Consider the following 20,991-nt stretch of genomic DNA (forward strand, 5'->3'; position numbering starts at 1 on the left):
GTCCAGATGATCCAGTTTCCTTCCTGAATAAGTTTTATTTCAAAAATATGTTAACAGTTTCAGTTTTAAGAATCCATCCACATTAAAAACCGGTAACAAAATAACACACAACATTCTGTTAGTTATAAATTATTCCTGGAGATGTGAGTAATGTATATTTTTGTTGTTGTTGTTTAAGGCACGCTGTGATTTTAGTTTTTTTAATTCCAAATTCATCAAATCCTTTCTTGCTTGAACTCCATGCACCGAGCTGCACAACCAGCAGTTCCCAGAAGTAACGCAGTGTTTCATGGAGCCATGCCTTGCTTTGCTGCTTTCTCTCCTCACTGCACAGCCGTCCCTGGGACAGCAAAGCACTACAGACCAGACATGCAGGGCTCACCAAGAGTGAACCACAGATCTCTAGCCAGGAGTTGTGTCTCCTTGTACAAGAGTCAGCATGAAAAAGAATTAAGCCTTCAAGGTAAACTCTGTCTTACATGAACTCTATGTTTGTTCGATGGCCTGTGAAAATAAGATTACCTTCATACCTAAACTCAGCCTCTAAATCTGTGCTTCTTGAACTCTTCTTTCTTTTACATAGTCCTTGGACTCTGATGCTCCTGCAGACATGAAGTTTCAGGTGACGTTTGTGGGGATCAGGAAAGGGAGTGAATCTAAGTATTTCAAAAAGCAGTTGTTGCAATGTCAGATACAGCCTTGAGAGAAATCTACCCTGAAAGCACAGTAGCAAGCACAGGATGTATTTCAAAGCAGGGTGCAGAGCAGGCTGAGCCAGCGAGTTTGGGAGGAGTTGAAGGACAAAGGCAAATTGAAGCAAGGTCCCACACAACCATGTCTTGTGTCTTTGTGCAGGGAATTATCCAGCACCAACAGTGTGCCCTCCATTCTTTGAAAGTTTCTCTCTTAATGCTTGGGTAGAGCAGAGAAGAGAATGGTGCAACAGTGTGGTCCATCCATTCACCCCACTTGTCCTTCCTCCTTACCTGAGAGCTTAAAGTACTCATTCAGGAAATGGAAGAGAGAGCATCTTGAATGTTGTCTACCTTCCTTCTAGGACAGTACTCATTCATCTAAACTATCAGCTGAACAGTGCCCTATCTTCTAAACTAGGTGGCAGGCTTTTTTACAGGTCTCTTATAGGAGTGTGGAGGAAAGAAAGTATAAAGGACACTCATTATGTAGGCAAGAGGTAAAGGGAGCAGTGAGCTCTGATCCTTGCTTTCTTGGAAACATGCATGAAATATAAAACCAAACCCAGCTGAAAAGGCCAAAATCTGTCATATCTCTAAGTATGCAGCCTAAGCAGTGTGTTGCTGTCCCAATATGTTTTGCACTTCTTTCTGCACAGTACTTCTTGTCCCATAGCTGAAGCAGTTGAGTCCATGAGCAGTCCATGGCGTGACTGTCAGGAAGCTTTTACAGGCAGTTGCAGGCTCAGGAACAAAACAAGTGCCTAAATCTGACTTCATTGGCAAGTGCTCCTCACACCAGGGGAGAGCCAAGAGGATGACTTTCATGGCTTTTTGTGATGTGCAGAGCAGTGGCAGATGTTCTATTCTGAAAGGCAGTACATAGTTCATTACTTTCTGAAGGGCGCCTGGAGCTGGACAGGAAGAACTTTAAAACTTGCATATCTTTGGGAGGTAGCAATGTTATGTGAGAAGTTTCATCTGGAATTTAAAATAAGGCAGCCAGTATTGCCCTCACATCCTTGGAAAGTGTGAGACACTTTCTGAGACCCCCTAGACTGAAAGCACTGCAGAAGAGCAAAGATGTGTAGTGCTTCATTTCCAGAGCTAGACATAGAATCACAGAATGGCTTGGGTCAGAAGCAGCCTTAAAAATCATCTAGTTCCAACCCCCACCATGGGCAGGGACGTGACTTAGAGCTGTTATCAACAGGTGAATCTTGTTATTCCTGAGGTAAATGCACACTAGCAGCTTTGCAAAAAAAAAAAAACCAAACAAACACACAAACATTTGAATCAGAGCATTGTTCTGAAGTTCAGCCATCTGTTGTTTTTTGTGACCGTTAAGAGAAGATATTTTAGAGTGCAGGTCTGAGCACAGACCACCCCCACTCTCCCAACCAAAATCCCTTGAGATGCCTGCAGCTGTCTACATTGGAAGTCACACAAGCACAGTCAGTGAGGATCTGTGTAAAACAGTCAGGGCTGAGAAGCCAAGAGGTGCAACAGCTCTGTCCAAGGAAGATCTGCCCAGACTTGAGCCCGGAGCAGCCATGGGTGCCCGGTACGTGTGATGTTGTAACAAAACTTCTTCCTTTAGTTTCAGCAAAACCCAATCCTGTTTGCGTGCTCTAACATGATTTTTCAGTGAGAACTGATGTGCAGCAAACGGGGTACGAGCCAGAGAGTCTTTCAGAAACGATGCATGACACCCGAGGGGACACAGTCACAGCCTGACCCGCCCGGGGCTGCCTGGAGCCGCTGGGGCAGCAGGGTCAGCGCAGAGCCGCGCCCCCGGAGCCTCTCCTGGAGCCGGAGCCCTCCGGGCTGCCAGCCGAGCGCTGCGTCCGGCCGGCCTTCAACCTGCAACAGCACCCACACTGTGGTGTGCTACAAACCTAATGCCATCCACCTTCCCTGCTTTAACAGCTCTGGTCTTGGACACTGGTGACGTGCAGCGGGATCTGAGAGATGCTTTTTTGTCTGGTTATACGTATTGGAAATGAAAACACCTTAAGTCTTACTTTGAACTGGGAAAGAGGATGTGGACCCAATCAACATGATATGCTATTTTTTATTTCCAAGTATCAAGTATTCAAGAGTTTGTTTTGTAAACACATGTTTACAACAGATGCTGACAGTAGATGTCATTAAATCCTGGGTTATACAACTTTAAAATTATTCTAAGCTCTGCTGAGAAATAAATATCAATTAAAAAAAACCATACAGGAGCCTAAAGTATGCAAAAATACCCAGCATAAACCAATTATTCTCTTTTTACCACAGCACAGCAGCCACACATTCATACGGTCAGACATACTCTACAAATTTCCTTAATACTCTACACATTTGCTTAATAATGAGTTTTTTAAAAACTAAACAGTTACAGGCAGTGTGCCCACTCCATGCTCATACTATACTACCCAGACTGTTGCTGTTCTGCACAAATCATTTGGTAGAGGTATGCACTGCAGCCAGGGGCCAAACTCCCATGTGCTCAGCTGGTGAAAAGAGCAGGAACCTTCCTTCAGGAAAGTCTCCACTCAACCGTCAATCTCACTGATGCAAAATTTTCTTTTTTGTTCTGAAACTGAGCTTTGGATCATTTTGTACATATTTTTTTGTTTTGTTTTGAAATTTCCCTCCAAGTTTTCCAACATGGAGTTTGCTACAGAGGTAAAATTTCTGGCTTGTTAGTTGGAAGTGTGATTAGTGCTATTAGTACTTTCAGTACTACTGAGAATACAGACACCTGTCCTGCATGAGCAGCCCAGGTACAGTAACACAAAAAAATTATGATTCAGAATTCAAAATGGAAGGGAAAAAATTTTGTCTTCAAGACTGTAAAACCAAACCCCTCTGTTGTAAATCATAGCTCACTTCAAAGTCAACCAGGTTTGGCCTTTTTCCATTCCTAAAGACAGAATTTGCTCTTATTCTGCCCCTCTCTTTCCAATATTCTATAAACATTCACATTTCAGATCTCAATCCTCATTTTAATTCAAACCCTTGCTAACATTGCTTGGTTAAGTGGTTCCAGAATTTAGCCCAGTGTTTCTTATCATTACTATAGAATTTATTTTTAGCCCCTGCTTAAGCAAAGCAACTAAATAAAGTAGCATGCTACAGCAGGCTCAATACATTGTACACAAGACTTCTGTGGTCTGTGTAGCTTTTACTTTACCTCTTAGTGCTGGGCCAGATCCTACACAGACTCCTGAAAGTACTTTCCCACAGAAGAGCTAGGCAGGAATTGGCCCACCAAGAACTACAAACACTGTCTTTGTCGGAGCAGTCCAGACTTCAGGAACAGAAACACATGCACTTGCATCATTGACATGCCTTGAATATGTCATTTAAGTCATAGTGGATACATCATAAAATACTTCAGTACCTATTAGCACCACAGTGTTGTTTAGTCATTTGTCCAGAGATTATGAAGCTGTCTCACCCTTCCTCAAGGTGAACAATGTTTTGGATGTTTTTGTAGCCCTTCATTAATTCCACAGCTTTTCATCTATTCTACACAATGAACATAACATTGTTACAGAATAACATTGTGACAACTGCTTTGAGGTTGAAAAAATAAAAAAATACAATACACACAACGGATAATGCAATAATTAAAACAGTAGAATGGTACCTGGATAAATAAGCATCTGTTCTGTAACACTTGAAGTCAAGAAAACTTTGGAGCTACTTTGAAATTGCAGAGTTATGTCTGTGTTTAACAGGCTGTATTAATAAAAAAATACCTTAACTGAAGGACTGGAAGGGTGACTGCTAAAGTTACTAACTTTAGTTATTAACTGCAGTTTAATGTAATGGATATGGCCACAGGACATGGGTAGTGTTAACTTTCCTCCTTGATTTACACAATAAATTATGAGGAAGATACAGGAAAAATTTCCTTCCTGAGGATCAGGTAGGCTTTCAAACCTTTGGGCACACAGTAACATGTATTAGTGATACTCAGTGTAAAGAAGACAAATCATGTGAACCCTGGCAATACCCTGTCCTCACACTGAAGGTTCCACATCTCTACTCTGTGACAGTGTTTACATGCAATCCTTTTGAACTGTTATTTGTCAAACAAGATGTTAAAAGAAAAAAGAAGAAAGCCCTAATTCCCTGCCAAAGAATAAATCTACCACTGTGACGTTGACTGCTCACTTTCTAAGCACTCTAAAGAGATGAAAGTGTCCAAAAATCAAGTCCAGTATGTGAAATGTGTTGATTACAGGTTTAATATCCAAGTAGCAAAAACACTGTCCAAAGCAATGATTATTACGGTCCAGGTAAATCTCTGCTACCAGGTGTTTTAAGCCCTGGAAAGCAACCACAGCTGGATAGCTTCAGCTGGCAGAAGCCAGATTCCGAAGCATGCAGCATGGCATCTCCTAAGCCATTGTACAAGACACATTATTGAGAAAACAGAAAACGATAAACTTGTTCAGGAAGTTTTTTGTCTTTGATCTCTGAAAATAGTAGCAATAACCAGTGAATAGAGTGAATAAAAGCTAAACAAGCACTTGATGTTCCCTAGTTCACACACACTCGCTAAAGCACCAGCTTCTTAACTTCCAGCCCAAGGTATGGCCTAGTTCTTCAGCCTCAGCATTGATTGATGAGGCAAAGAATCTGGCTACAAAATAGCAGTAAGACACTTTGGACCTATTTATCATCAGTTTTATATCAATATAACACCATGAAGTGGTATCACATGCACAGAAAAATGTAGTAAGGCAGCAATTATTCAGGCATTTTGGGGGAAAACCTGCAAGAACAGTACAGAAGGTGCTGACCCCTGTCCCAGACATGCTCTCTGAAGCAGGGCTCTGCTCTGTTTGTGTGGAATACTGACAGTTTGTCATCTGAACCTCTAGATCCAAATCCTGTGAAAGGGCACAACTTGAGTCTACAGCATTACTTGAGCAATTTCATTGGCTCTAAGGTCAGAAAGATGCCTTTATTTAAACTATCTCCCCATGTAACACACAGGTGTTCAGCCAGAAATTCATAAAATAAGTGAATGGCAGGAAGAGCTAGAATTAATCTTTGACAAATTCCCACAAAATATTTTGAATTTGAATTCTACTTGAAAATGACAGCCTTCCTCCATTGCTGGATATGTAAGCAGACACACCTGAATGCCACAGGAGAGTACTCAAGTGCTACTTTGTGCTATTCTGGTTACAATTATCACTGAATCCATGCGAGGAAAAGCTCATCATAGAAATACTCTTTGGATAAAGGAATTCCTTTTTGAATGCAGACAGGATTCAGTCCCATACTTACATATGTGCATTATTTTTAAGTGCATGACTTAAGCATATAAATTTACCCACATATTTAAGTTTTCTGCTGGATCAGAGCCATAATGAATGCATAGCTAACAGTACAAATTAAGAAGCGATATTAAAAAAGAGAGGGAAGGTGGCAAAAATTACAGCCTAATAGAATTTTATGTTCTGTGGTGAGAGGATTTCACAGGAGGAAGACAGCATGGGCCCCTGCACTGGATGACAGGCAAAGTTCTCTTTAGTTCTTGTGAAGTCAGTTTAGCACCAAGTGTCGACTGTGACTACTGCCAGGGATGCACTCCATGTCTAGAGATTCTGTTTCCTCCAGCAGTGACAGCCTCAGAACACAGTGTTTGCTCAGCAGGTCACACCACCAGTCAGTGACAATGCTGGAACTGACATTTCTAGGAAGCTGATATGTTTCCCCTGCATACCTTTATTGGCTTAGTTTAGACTATTACAGCTTACTCACAAGAAACCCTCCTTCAGGAATCAATCAAAAACTGGCCAGAGTTTGGGTTTTCTTTCTTTCAGAGGACACTGACTTAATTGATTTTATAGAAATTTATTCGCATTGCCAAAATTATCTATATTCAAAAACAGGAACGAATTTGTTTGAAAAATAAAGAATTACATTTTGCTTTGCCTATAATTCTCAAAGAAAAAATTAAAATTTAATTTTTAATTAAAAATTTAAATTGAAATGATGTAAAGAAGGCTTTTTCAGTATCTCTGAAGTTAGCCTCTTTCCTTCTACATTTCACTTTCTCAACCATTTAGAAAATATGAATGTTCTTAGAAGTTGAAGGGTCAGGATATCCTAAAAAATAGATGGTCTCCAGTGCAACAAGCTCTGAATTCCCTTGAAAGCTCAGAAGCAGCAGCAGCTGCAGAAGTGTCACTTTCATCGCTCTCATTCTTTAGTATCAGTGCCATTAGTTCCTGACAATTCTAATCTGCTCTCCCTTGGTTTTTGTATGGAACAGAAGCACACAAGGCATGAAATAGAAGAGATCAGGATAGATGATTAATCTTCAGTCTTTTACAATTCCCTATATACTCTGTTTCTGAGGTATTTGAAAAGATTGTCAGTCTTCACTTCTCCCTGTGTTGATTAAAATGAGGAAGTGATAAAAATGGTTGAGTGCTGGGCTGCAATTACACTTTGTCCCACTACTTTGCCAATTTTTGCCATGGCAGAAAATTCTTGGTGCAACAAGTACTTGAGACTGGAGCAAAAGGAAATATTTTTGTCATCTATTCTGATCTCCTACAGGAAATATATATATATACACATATATATACATATACATATATATATATATATATACACACATATATATACACCAAACACCTTTGAGCCAAGGAAATTTATTTCTCGAGACAAGAAGTGTAGAAGCCAACATCTCAGAGAATGTGTACTGACTGAGGACACGTTGTATCTGGTGGCTGCATAAAAGGAAAAAACATTCTCAGGCTTAACCCGAAAAAAGCTGTTAATACGGACAGAATAGTAGGAAGTAATCAAAAAATGTTTGGGGTAGAAAAATCTGAGTTTCCAGACACAAAGAGTAAGAATTGTTACAAACTACATAAATGGACTGAGACATTCTGAAATAAGCAGCCTCATGGGTAGTCCCATGTGCTGGTCAAGAGAATCCAGGTCATGACAAAAGGCAGTTGGCAAAGGCAGAGAGGGAAATCTACTCTTCCCAGGACAACTCAGTGGATGCCAAGGATAGTACTGCCTTTATTTTCAAGGATGTGGTTCCATATAATGTTTGATCAATATACATATTCTAAATTGAAAAATTAAATCAGGAATAGCTCTGTTCAAAAATATGTAGAAGCTCTGCTCTTTCCTATTTATTTTCACACAAGTTCTCTACTCAGCAAAATCCAAACCAGACTATCACTGAGTCCTCTTAAAAGACTGCTTTTAATTTCCTACACTTCTAAGACTTCCCCTGCAGGGCACAACACAGCCTTGACTTCCTAGTGTCCAACTGAAATAATTTTCTGCCCTTTGAGACATCATTAGTACCTCATGAGCATGGCACCACAAAGCCTCCAGAGCAAGAAATGAAATGCCAAGCACATTTGATTATTAAGTCTCAGCATCTCCCGGGGAGAGAACACACTACAGTAATTTGGAATAAGCAAAGGCCACATCACATCCTGTGAGTCCACCCTTGCTGACAATTCCCATTAGCTCTTCACCTGGAAGGCCAAAGGAGAGACAAACTCACCCTCTGCCTTCACAGGAACTTTCAGAGAAGCTGAGAAAAGGAAAGGCTGCCATGTGTGCGACAAACCACACAACCAGGATCTCCAGGCCTGTCCGACCAGCCTGCCCAGCACCAGGCAGCCGGAGAGGCAGAAGTGTGGCAGAAAAGAGAGGGTCTGAGCCAGCCCTCCCTTCCCAGCTGTCCTGGGTGCCAGGGTGTTCAGTGCCTCGGCGGTGCCAGGAGTGCAGGGAGAGCCTCCTAGCTGGCACCACGGTGGGCAGGCTGCTCGCAGCCCTCTGGAGAGGCTCCTCTGCTCTCTCCTGCAGCAGGTGGGAGCAGCACCCGCCTGAACTCTGCTGCTGCTGGCTGCGAGGGACCCACCAGGTCCCAGACACCAGACCAGGCCATTGGCTCTCCCTTGGGACTTTCCCACTGAAGCTGAACTAGACTGGCATGGAAGGACAGCCAAACTTCCTATCAAGCTATAACCAGCTGTTTTCTTCTTCAGGAAAGTATGGATTTGGTGCTATTAACAGCCATCCAAATAACATCACAGAAATATGCACATATCTACTCTGGTATGTGTGTATGATTCCTACATCTTAATGTTACTATAAACCAATACTGAAGTTTTTTACTTCAAGCATTACAGTATCCTATATACTTTGTAAAGAATTACTACATCCCATCAAGTGAAAATTAATGCACATTTTGACAGGATAAAGATGTTACAACTCAACATTTGCAAACATTACCTGATGCATAACTCTTGTATGGCTTGACATGTTATTAACAGTACTTTAAACCTTATGTTATTTTTTAATTTAATGATTATGCCTGAAAATAGCCCCTTTCAAATTCAGTTGCAGTAATGTCTTTAAAAGCAAGCTTTAAACTTAATTTGCTGCACATACAATTATCCAAATAAGTTGCATAGTTTAAATAAGTTCGGTTGTGCTTTGTAGCAGAACTCACAGTAATTACTCATCTCTTAAAAATACAATTTGAGGATATGAAGTTGACAATACATTTAAGCATTTTTCTGAGTCTAGACATCAACAATATGAGTTTTTGTCACTCTTCCACTGACTTCTGCTGTTCATAACACCTCAACTTTACAATGGTATTAGATCAGAGCATGGACATTTCATGGACACATCTGAAATAATTACAAACACAATTTCTAAAACTCCATTGTCAGGAGGGGAGAAATAAGAACTCGGGTTGGTTTGAGGTATCCAGCCCTCAGGAACATATTATGGTTGTTTGCATCAAGCTTTGTTGGTTTTATCACATGTTACATTTAGATTAAAAATAGAAGGCACAGGTGTTTTACAAGGCGCCGTAATTAAGTCAACCAACAAAACTAAGTATTACATTACCAAGCCAGGGGTCTATATCTCAACAGTGACTTCTTCCAATGCATTTTCTTTTGAGGAATTTATTGCTTCTGAAAAAGGGCCGGGGTAGGTCTGTGCTATGCAGTTCATTCCTTGTGCTACACTGGTGTCTCCTTGGGAACTGAAGGTGGGGCAGGATCTAGTCCGTGCATAGTTTTGTTGGGGTCCAGCTTGTCCAACCATCTCACTCACAGTGTTCACCGGCGAAGCCCTCCAACTCTGTCTCTGCAGTTGTTCTTCTTTACACTTTATGGAATACCAGGCCAGGAAAATAAAAAAGAATCCCACAAACTTGAGAGCAGCTGCCAACCCAAAGTAGACAAAACGAAACGAGGTGACATCGTATTCCCAGCAAGATCCTTGTACTCCGCAATCCTGTTGCCAAAGCATGCACGTGGTGTCAATAACAGCCCCAAAATAAATTGGAGTGGGAATGTAAGCTGAAGCAAAAATAGCAAGAGAAATAATATGTGTTAGCATATTGTGGAAAACTTCTAAAGAAACTATATGCCTCAGCCAAAGAGTGTAGGTTGAACATTTTCGAGATTTCTACACTGCTGTTCTCACATGAAATGTAAAACATGGAAAACCGGTCAGCCAGTCTTCCCACCAACACTATTTATCTCACACATGAAACCTACCACAAATGGAGAGAATTCAAACAAAGAAGCCCATGCAGCAGCACCTTCCAACAGGTACTTCAATCTGCTGTTTTTGAAGACAGATGTAAGTGGTAAGACCACTAGGATTATAAATTTCCTTTTAAATACATCTTCCTAAGAAACAGACTAACTTCTAAGGCAGCTAAAAATGCAGCCAGTCCACTGAATGCTCCCGCTTTCTCCAGAAATACGTCTTTAAGACGAGATTGAAACATCCTTCCTCAAACAAAACCTGAAGATACAGCTCTATGGGCTTCTCTTGTTATCTTACAATAGACCTTGCTTGCTCTAGTCATGTATTTCATAGTAGCTGAACACCTGGAGCGTTCTCTATGGGCAGGATTTTAGAAATTCAAGAGCTTGAAAGAGAATGCTTTGAAAAATAAGGACTTTTAACATTTATCCATTTTTGCTTTGAAACACTTGAAAGACATTATGTAATATTAGAAGAAAGACATTAAGATATTAAGTAACAAATGCTTATTTTAGAAATTAAAAAAACCTATTGTTATTGCTAAAAGCAACAAAAATCTGTTTCTGAAAGTGAAAAAATCCTTATAAAATAATATTTAGTAACTATTAAATTTTAAATACAATTTGCAACTGTAAAAATGTATCTTTCTGGGACAACAATGTTGTTCTAGAAAGTCAGTAACCAAAAAAAGTAAATTAACCACATTTTCAGATGCAATGTTCCCAGAAGTTATTAATTTTAGGTTCCTAATACAGTTAGTCAAGCAATTAGTTGCAGATTTATGGAATTTTAATACTTTTATGGTGCATTTAAGCTGAACATGGCCTTTATGGAAATGCTGAGCTACTGTAAGACTTACCAAGAGTTCTTAATAAAACAAACTGCATTCCTAGTGCAAAGGGCCGCTCTCCATCTTCCACAGACCTAGCAGGTGAACAGAAAACAGCAGTAAAGAAACAGTCATAACCAATAATCATCCTGCTATGTTCTGGCTCTACCTCATGGCTTTTTTCTGAGCTATAGATAATCTTTGTCTAAATTTCTTCTCTTTAGCTTCTACTCCTATTGCTAGGAAAAAATACAGCCAGCCCCTCCTGAATCTGTTTAATCAAAATGTAAGTCATGGCCTTTTGACTTTTCTTTACCTGTGTAAGGCCTGAAGAATTTGATCCAAAACCATTCAGGAAATTTAGAGAATCTACACAAAATGTTTATGGCTTCTCATGATAGCCTTCTATTATTTCATACGTCTTAATTCATTTTTCTTAGTATTTTTGAGGTAAATTAAAATTCATGGATAACTAAATTGCTGAAAGCGGGACTCAGTTTCTGAATTTAACGGATCTTTTTTGTACCATAAGCATTTTGGAATTGCTTTAGGAAAAATACCAGTACAAACATCCAAACCATCTCTTAAATATCTTTTCAATTCAAATAATACAAGACTCCTTCCACTGGTTTCAAAAGAAAAATGTCAAGCTTAAAAAGACTAGATACAAAGTAACAAGATTCCACACTGCAACTACAATTTTAGTAAACCACAAATTACCTACTGCTTTTAAAATATTTTTAATTCTAAATCTAAAGGTCTTAAGATAGACAGCTTCTAATGACACTGAAATACACTATAAAAACACACAAAAAGTCTGCAGTCAAAGGGATGCAGCTGTAAAATCAAGTTTTGAAGTCAAGAAATTGAGAAATTGGAGAACCAACTTGGGCCACAGACCTTGGACTGATGCACAAAGCACTATACATGGTTTGGGACAGCAGGTGTCACTGTCCATGTGTGTGAGCCACCAATTTTGGTACTGAACATTACAAAACCCTGTTGGAGATGTCCCTTATGTGACTTACGTCCCTCACTATTGTGAGGTTCACTGCTATATTTATCTTCATTTGCCTTTGCATAATTGCAATGCAAGGGCAACGTTTTTTAATTAGTATTGTTTTACATGTGGGAAATCCAGAGACAGAAGGAATAAAGTCACAAGTCTCTGAATTATAATGATGCTGTGCACGCAAGAGTTGAGGTAAGGCTGAGCAGCTGGAATTCTGATGTGCCAGCCCCAAGCGCCTGACTTCAGTGTCCTAACAGTGATCTTTACACCCCTTCTGTGCATTTTTTGAAAAGCAAACTGGAAGACAAAATTCCACAATGTGACACAGCACAGTCCTCCATGTGTCAGCAGCAGGCTCCTGCATAAACCTCAGCCACCTGAGCTGAGAAAATGTCAGCAAGAGAGTGCTCGTCCTTGGAGGGGGTGAGACAAAGATTCCTGCCAGAGTGTTTCTCAGCTGTGCTCATGACTGAGCCTAAGGATACCAAAGCTGAGTCCTGACCTGCCTCATGTTTTCCAAGGTTCTGTGACCTATTACAAAGATTTGCCATATTTATTATTTTTATAGGGGGCTAAATTTCTCCCAGAATATCAGAGTGAAGATCTAAAGACAACACTACCAGAAGGAAATCCCACTTGGTCGGGAGGACCATTCTCACAGAAATAAAAGGCCCAAGACTGGTTTTAAAAAAACCTCAATTTGAAGACAGATTTTACACAAAACCAGGACAAAAGATGTCTCTATGTTAGCAATTAATGCAGCTAAACAGCTAGTGCTGAGACAGGGGACAGGTATTTTCAAGAACACCACAAGTATTTCAAGCATTTGTAGGATTTACTTCAGATCAGCTCTAACCTGGTCTCATGGACAGGATGCCCATTTCCATCTGGATCATTCTGGGTGTGCTTCTGAAGAGTACCTCAAACAATGGAAGAGGCTTCCTAGAGAGGAAGCCAGCCCCATGCCTGTCAGTGCTTGGACAATGCCCTCACTAACAGGTTTTCATTTGTGCTCAGTCCTGCAGTGGTCAGGCAGTTGGACTGGATGATTAGAGAGAGTATTTACCAGAGCATGTAGGGACAGGACAAGGGGCAATGGCTTCAAACTGAAAGAGAGTAGGTTTAGATTAGATATTAGAAGAAAATTCTTCACTGTGAGGGGAATGAGGCACTGGAACAGATTGCCCAGAGAAAGTGGTGGATGCCCCATCCCTGGAAGTGTTCAAGGTCAGGCTGGATAGAGCTCTGAGCAACCTGGTCTAGGAAAGGCGTCCCTGTCCACAACAGCAAGTTGGAACTAGGTAATTTTTAATGTCCCTTCAAGTCCCTTCAGCTTCTACAAGTCTGCGCTCACTGTAGGTCCAACTGAACTATTTTATTCTATTTTTTCTATCTTCCATCTCGTCTTCATTTGAAAAGAACTTACTTCCTGAACTCTGAGCTCTTCATCTTCAGATCCCAAACCAAATAGACATCTTTAAACCATTCTTTGTCCTCCTGTTACCAGCAGAACCAATGCTTATGCGTATGCTTTGTAGATTCTAGCAAATAATGATATAATTTTCCTCTAATTCCTCCTTCTCTTTAAACAGCAGCAACATAGATTATACAAATACAGATTTTAGCAGTTTATATTATATTTATATTATATTTATATAATATAACCATATTATATTTTTTCAGCTCACTTTTCCTTAAAAATCAGCAGAACTTCACTTACAGGAGCTGTATTTTAAATGGACAAAGATGTTACAGGGAATGATTATGTTTATCAACCTAGATGGCAGAGATGGGAAAAGCAAATCCAAAAATGAATGCTTTTTTTCAAATTGACAAATAAATGCCACTGCCTTTTTCCTACAAAGGCAGTGTGTTCTCTATCCTTAGAGTAGTGGCAATAACACCACTACTACAGTACAAGTTCAAAATTCTTGTGAAGATAAAAAAGGAAGACTCAAAACCAGGCATGTGGCAGGAATCAGCATTTTAAGAATGAGAAAAGGATAATTTTAAGTGCTAACTTTTTTATTTGCATTTGAAAATCCAAAACCATCGCTCTAAGAAGGTTGAAAATTTTTCAGGAGTAATCATTTTCTTCCATGATGTTTTGCTTGTTTTCTCTTTATAGCACCTGGAATTCACTGTGCACTTCATGTTTCCTAAAGTGGATTATCATATCACATATTCTAAATACAAACAAGCTTCACCCAATCCCTGTCAGCCCCATTCTATTCACTTTTTATGACACACAAGCTTGACAGGCGCTGGTGATAGCAGGCACGGCAAAAATACTTACAGAACTCAAGTGAGCTCTCACCTGAGTGTCACTATGACTGCTGATGGCTGGGCACATGCTGTTATAAGGGTTACAATGAAGAGAAATACGAGGAATGGGATGAGCGTGTTGCAGGTTCGATCACACTTCCCAGACACCGCGTAGCCGTTCTCATTCAGGTAGGTTTTGACAATCACCAGCCGGAGCTGACTGCGCTGGCCCACTGTCGGCGGAGTGATCACCTGGCGACTCTGCACACAGGCACATTCTGTGTAATTTCTGACCTGGGAGAGCAAAAAAGAACATTTCCACATAAAAAATATGTGTAAGGAAGACATTGCATAGAGACATCGTACGACAGTCCTGTGGTACTTCTCAATTGAGAATCTTCTGCCTTCAGCATCATTACCCCAAGCACAAGCGAAGTTACGTCTCCAAGTAATTTTAAAGCTGGCCAGGACTCTCTATGATGAGGTCGCCTTTCCATTGCTTTATTCAGTCTGAGTTTAAAAAAAAATCTGGAATATATTTGGGAAATATTGACAAAACAATTCAATCACTTCCAACAGGTAGGCTAGAGAAAAATATTGTTTCTACTGTACTACAAAAAATGTGAGGAAACGCTCTTCGGGCAGCAGTGACAATGCCATATTCTGAAACTTAGCAACTGCTGACTTTCATACTCAGGCAATGTCTTCTGCCATGTTAATGGAAGGCTACCCAGATCTGGTCAAAGAGCAACAAGCTGCACTTCATGCTTGAAGCTCAAGACCTTCCACCTGGATATGGGTGTGGTTCTGGACAGGAGCTGAAACAGAGAATAAGGGAACGCAGAGACTAAAACAGTGAGACTGGAGGACATGAGAGATTCCTGAATGAACAAAGAGAATGAAATTAAGATGAAGGACTGAATAAAGAAGTAGCATTTCACAGGCAAAGCGGACTCTGATCTGAGCAAGGTGAGGAAGAACTAGATCAGAAATAGCCGTCTTTCACATTTATGCTACTTCTGTTTTCATCTGATCAAATAGCAAAGGGGTGTGTAGCAGATCAGAATATTCCAGTGCTACAGAAGAAGATCAGGGACATATGTGACGTTATAGGAAGAAGTTTCTTGTTTCAATTTCTGCACTCATCAAACCTTAGACCACACATGCACAGACGCTACAAAATCATCTCAAGATTGTAAATTTCAGCACTTAAGACATCAGGACGTATCCAAAACATGGCTGTTTTGTCAATTTTAATGTATACCTTTATATGCATCCATGCCATCATGTAGCCTCATACTTTTTTCCCTATGGGACTTAGCTGAACATCTTAATAATGTATCTGTTTATCCAGTATTTTACCTCCCATTTAAAAATGTGACTTCAGGTATTTTTTTCCTCACACTAAAAATATTCCACTACAAAGATGGAATGACTCACAGTTCATTTGGATTTTTCTACAGCACTCACTATTATAGTTTAACTCTTTCAAAAAGGAGTTGTTTATCTTCAAAATTTATGAGGTATTGATGCTGCTATCTCTATTTATTTGATGTTGTTATCTCAGGAGTGAAGTAACTGAAACAGATCAAAAATTTCACAAACACAGGTGACTAATTTGAGACAACTGGATTCCTTTTTTTCAGAACATTTTCCATTATACCCAGCTAAATATATTCTAAATGTAACTTTTCATGCCTTCAAATACAGATTTAGGCAGTGCATCTACAAGTGGCACTTCTTATTGCTCATGTTCATCGTCCAGAACATGAAGAATACAAGACTTACGACCAACTGGAGAAGTTTTGTTTAAGTAACTTGTCCAGCGTCGCTTAGAAACAAAGCCAATGACAGATTCTGGTTTCCCAAGGCAGCACTCCACTCTAATATCATGAGTATCTGATTTCTTTCTGCAGTACCTCACCCTAAACTCCTTACTGCTTCCAAATGAAAATGTCAAATAGGAATTCTACAGAAATTAGTCCTCTTTACTACACAATCTTGGTTCATCACCAGTGAAACCAAGTCTGTGTATTAGAGACAGACATATCATGGCAGAAATGTTAAGAGTATAGGAATAGATATATGTATAAATATATATTATATATATAAAACAGGTATGAACTGTCCACTGGTGTCCTTTCCTCTTAGTCTGAACTCCTAAATGGTTAATTTTGAAAACACTCTATGTCAGAAACTTAAATCCAAATATTATACTTTAGCAACATTTTGTGTGTTACACAGTGGCATTAACCTACATTTATTATTTTTAGAAGGACCCTACAAAAGGATTATTTCATTTAAAAAAAAAAAAAGCCTTTTCCAAGCAATGTCAGCCCTATTCTGTTCACCATTAGCTACTGAGTTAAAACTTCAGGCCACAAAACATCTTTTCTTAAATCATAAGATGCAAAAGTATGTTTCAAAATCTGTAGTGAAGACCACATATTCCCAGAGTATTTGCCTACTAAATAAATTAATAGTGCCAGTTAGATATTAAGTGAAATGCAACAAAGATCAAGCCTATGTGTCAATTCAGGAAAACACAGATTATATAGACACTGAAATTTAACCACAGGCTCACACTGCAGGCTTTTCCAATTGGTCAAAACAATTTTCTACTAAAACCCAGCAGGATAATCTAAAAAGGAAAAAAAAACATTTAAAGGAAACTAATCTGTTCTCAGTGGCATCTATGTATGAATATGCTTTTTCAGACCACTATCCAGGTGACCTGAGAAAGCACAGTGCTGGACCTAACATCCTCCTGCTTCACAGGCTAGCTCAGGACTGCAAATCAGGAGGCTGATACTTTATAAGTAAGCTTTCTGGAAAGCACAATCAAGCCCTAAGAAAATCAATGTTTACATTACTTCTTGTCTTTCTTAACTATCCCTTTTTAAAGGACAGTTCCATAACAGAAGAATTAAAGAGTTCATTTTTTTAATGAAACTAATATGACCATAATGTTCTGTTGATACTCAAGGCAGATTCTACTTTTCAACTGTCTTCCTGTGCCCAGTCCTGGAAACTGCCAAATTTCCATGGTTTGGTTTTACCAGCAGGATGTCCTTCTCCAGTTCAGCATAACTGGAATGCTGGGCTGTAACAAGTATTTCCAAGAAAGAAAGTGGATTATTAACATCCTTTCAGTTCTTGAGTTTCATGACAACTTTCATTTAGCCTGGAAGAGGTTTAGAAAAGGGCCATGGGACTGGTCAAACTGTTTTACAAGAGCAGAATACACGGGCAGTCTTCACCTAGCCAGGCAAACCACAGACCTATCAGTGCACTGGTGCAGGTGCAAGACCTACTTGGGCAAAATGACGAGGCTGACACAAACACCAATGACTTTAAACACGTCCTAACTAAATTTAAACAGGAGTTGAAAATACTTCCAACTACCTGAAGAGTTAAGTTTTTCCTTCAATTCAGAGAGGGAGTCACAAAAAGCCCCAAACTGCTCTGAAAGGTAAGACTGAACTCGGAGAAAGACAGTTTGATATGTTGGCGTGTTGGCAGAAAGCTGAATTAGATGACACTGACTCAAGGTACCCCCTCCAAGCCCTGAAGGAACAGCAGGCATGCAGGCCACTGCCACCAAGGTCTTCGGGGTCTGGAAACACCAGCCATCCCTATCTCATGGCATTTTGCACTCACTCAGCTGGAGGATTCACTTAGTACAAATGAATTTGCACCTCAAATTGGTACAAAACTAAAGGAAGTGGGTTGGGACCATGCAATAAAAGCATTGCCAGCCTTTCAAAACATGGAAAGGCTCAGAGATGAACGAGTCAGCTGTAGAGAGCTTACAAGAGGGATTCTTTAGCTAGGAACAGAGAAATCTTCGATCTGCAGCGGTCACGAGGGGCTACTCAGGGGTTGTGTGTGGATGGTGGGTGAAGCACTTACCCCTGTGCTGTGGTTTCCACCACTGATGCAGCCAGCTAGGCAAGGACTAAAATAGGTTATTCCATCTGATCCACAGACAGGCTCGTACTCATGAATCTTACATCCACAGTTAACATTACAGCTTCCAGTCAGATTCCTGTGGGCCATGGCAAGAGTGGGACTGAGGAAAGGAAAAAGAACATGCTAGTAGAGCACGCACAGATATCCATATCGTCCTGTACAGAGGGAGCAAACATCCTACTCATTAACTCTGGAACTGAGAGTTGATTCTTAGACAAAGACTGCATTAACTCTAGGTTATGTATGTGACTTAATATAGAAGAACACTCAAGTCATCCTTGCCATCAACTAAAAACAGGATAAAAAAAATAATACCAAAGTTTAATATTTGTATTGTACTTGGCTAGGTAATAGGTGTATTTCCCCTGGGTCTTTTTTCCTCTGTGAGGTAAGACACCACTATTTGATATGTCTATTCTTAGCTGCAGCAATTTCTTGTTGATTACTAATGAAAGACTCGGTGACAAAATGTAAGGATTCTGTGAACTAATGTGAACTAATAGGCATCTGTTCCCACATACCAACAACTGTTCAGAAAACTTAATGCTTATGTGAATATGTGAAATCTACAGGAAGCTCTCTAGATGTGAAATACCGCTGTGCTTTTACTAAATGTCTGTAAATGAACCACCACTCTGCTTCCCTAGACCATTCTCCAAAATGTGGCCAAAGCCCAAATCCCTTATGGATTTGGACATATTTCAAATGCTTCCTTCCCAACCTTGAATCAAGGCAGTTCAAACACCTGTACCTACATGGCTCCCTAAAACTATACAAATCTATGCTTCCTGTTGGAGAGCTCCGGCCAAAATGCAAACAATAGCTTACTTCACTTCAGTAGTCCTTGAGAATTGGAAACTATATTAATGTCTGAGAATTATACTGGAATGCACAACCACTCCACACTGGGCACTACAGTGTAATATTGAATTAACTGTTCTGCCTTGTTTGCGCTGCTCTTAGTACTGCTCAATAGGCACTGCTGTTTAAAACTACCTCAAGTACCTCTGCTCTAAGCAGATCAGTAGATATCCAGGGAATTTCAGCACCTCCTCAGCCAGGCAGGAACAGAACGGAATGTGGATTGGGTTTGTGGCTGCATCCTCAAGATCCTGTACACATCTCACAGACTGCCATGGCTGCAGAGCCTCACGAGGGCTGCTGTTGGCTTGTCTTCATATCTGTGATGCGCAGGCAGGGCCAGTGTGAAGATAAACAACTACCAGCAGACTTACTGCATCTCAGCTACCCCAGGGACCACAAGGGATGTTCTTCTGCTCCCATCTTCTACCCCTGATGAGACCAGAGGTGAGGCTCAGAAGCCATTCTGCACACAGAGACTGTCACCCCTGCTGTGTGCCACCTCACCTCCTGTCGCTAGTGACACTCAGTAGCACGACTGCTGCTCAGAGCATTCCACTTGACTGGTTTTCTTGTATTTATACACCACTATTTGCTTTTGCTGAATATGCTTGTCTTCCCAGCTGTGCACTTTAGCAGACAATTAAATATTACTAAGTAGCTTTCAAATATTTATTGACTGTCTACTGATCACACAAATCAGGTTCACAAATTTAGCTCTTGGAGCTACTTTACACTTTATGGTCTAGTTGGATGCTAACCAAAGCCTTTCTGAGTGTTTTGTTTCTTGCTCCATAAACAAACAAGGTACACTTTTAGAAACAAGTTGCAGCTTGAGCAGGAAGTTAAATATCCAGGACTGGTAGTGGTTCTGCCACCTTCTCAGCTATCACCTGAAATTTGTCATATTATATCCTGCTGGATTTCAATAATCAGTGTGCAACAACACATCACATAGCAAAGGGCAGACTTTTCCAGTAGTCTCTCAACAGAACTTTTTCTCCAATGGAAAAAACACCAAATCATCAAAACATTCCTCAGGAACATACAGATTTCAGCAGCACAGTGAGGAAAGCTTTTCGCACCAACAGGAGAGGCAGCATTTGTGGAGTTTTACGAAATCCTAGTCAGCCTGCTGAGCTGGATGTCCCAGATGCCAGAATACTTGGCATAAGAAGAGACTGAAGGCCCTTGTGCCCATGTTCCTGTTGACAGCAGGGCTCTGCCACATTGCACAGGATCAGGTCCAGGGACAGCCCAGACTGCCAGGAAAGGCACAGCTCGGGTTCCACACTCCAACCTCTCCCACCATGCAGGACACATTCTTCTGACCTCTTATCCCTCCACCACCTAAAACGCTTCTCAGCAACAGGTGGGTAGGGTTGTTCCACAGGCAGGAGAACCCATTCCCTGTCTTGCTCTGCTTACATAGCTAACTCCCTGCAGCTGCACTGCTGAACATTACCATGACACAGAGGTTAGGAAACCAGCTTTAAAAAAAAGGTGAAAGAAATCAGGCGTGCAAGAAATGAGAAGCATGAAACTGGAAACTGAACTGAGACCACTGTGATAATTTAATCTCAGCGGCATTTTTTTCTTTGTCCTGGAAGAAGATTTAAGTTTACACAAAGCAAATATGCTCAAATTAGTAACAAGTTACTGCAAGCTCCGTCTCTCCAGATTTCACCACCTTTTGCCCCCAGCATATCACCTATTTGCGGAATTTCTTTTTGTTACTTAGAGCAAATACCTTGCACACAGAGAGGTTTGTGTTTTTTCATCCTTTCAAGAAC

General features: G+C 40.4%; 1 protein-coding gene across 1 annotated transcript in view; it reads right to left on the minus strand.

Annotated features, from left to right (window-relative positions):
* Positions 1-2,746: 2,746 nt before the first annotated feature.
* The window catches only part of SLCO5A1 (solute carrier organic anion transporter family member 5A1), a 76,065-nt gene continuing 57,820 nt past the window's right edge, over positions 2,747-20,991 (minus strand). The window contains exons 7-10 of the mRNA XM_039569628.1: positions 18,278-18,437; positions 14,418-14,659; positions 11,119-11,183; positions 2,747-10,063 (exon numbers count right to left, since the gene is read on the minus strand). Of these exons, the coding sequence (XP_039425562.1) occupies positions 9,618-10,063; positions 11,119-11,183; positions 14,418-14,659; positions 18,278-18,437 (913 nt within the window). The 3' untranslated portion in view covers positions 2,747-9,617. The remainder of the gene's footprint in view (positions 10,064-11,118; positions 11,184-14,417; positions 14,660-18,277; positions 18,438-20,991) is intronic.

Source organism: Corvus cornix, chromosome 2, assembly GCF_000738735.6.
Source record: "Corvus cornix cornix isolate S_Up_H32 chromosome 2, ASM73873v5, whole genome shotgun sequence".
Taxonomy (NCBI): domain Eukaryota; kingdom Metazoa; phylum Chordata; class Aves; order Passeriformes; family Corvidae; genus Corvus; species Corvus cornix.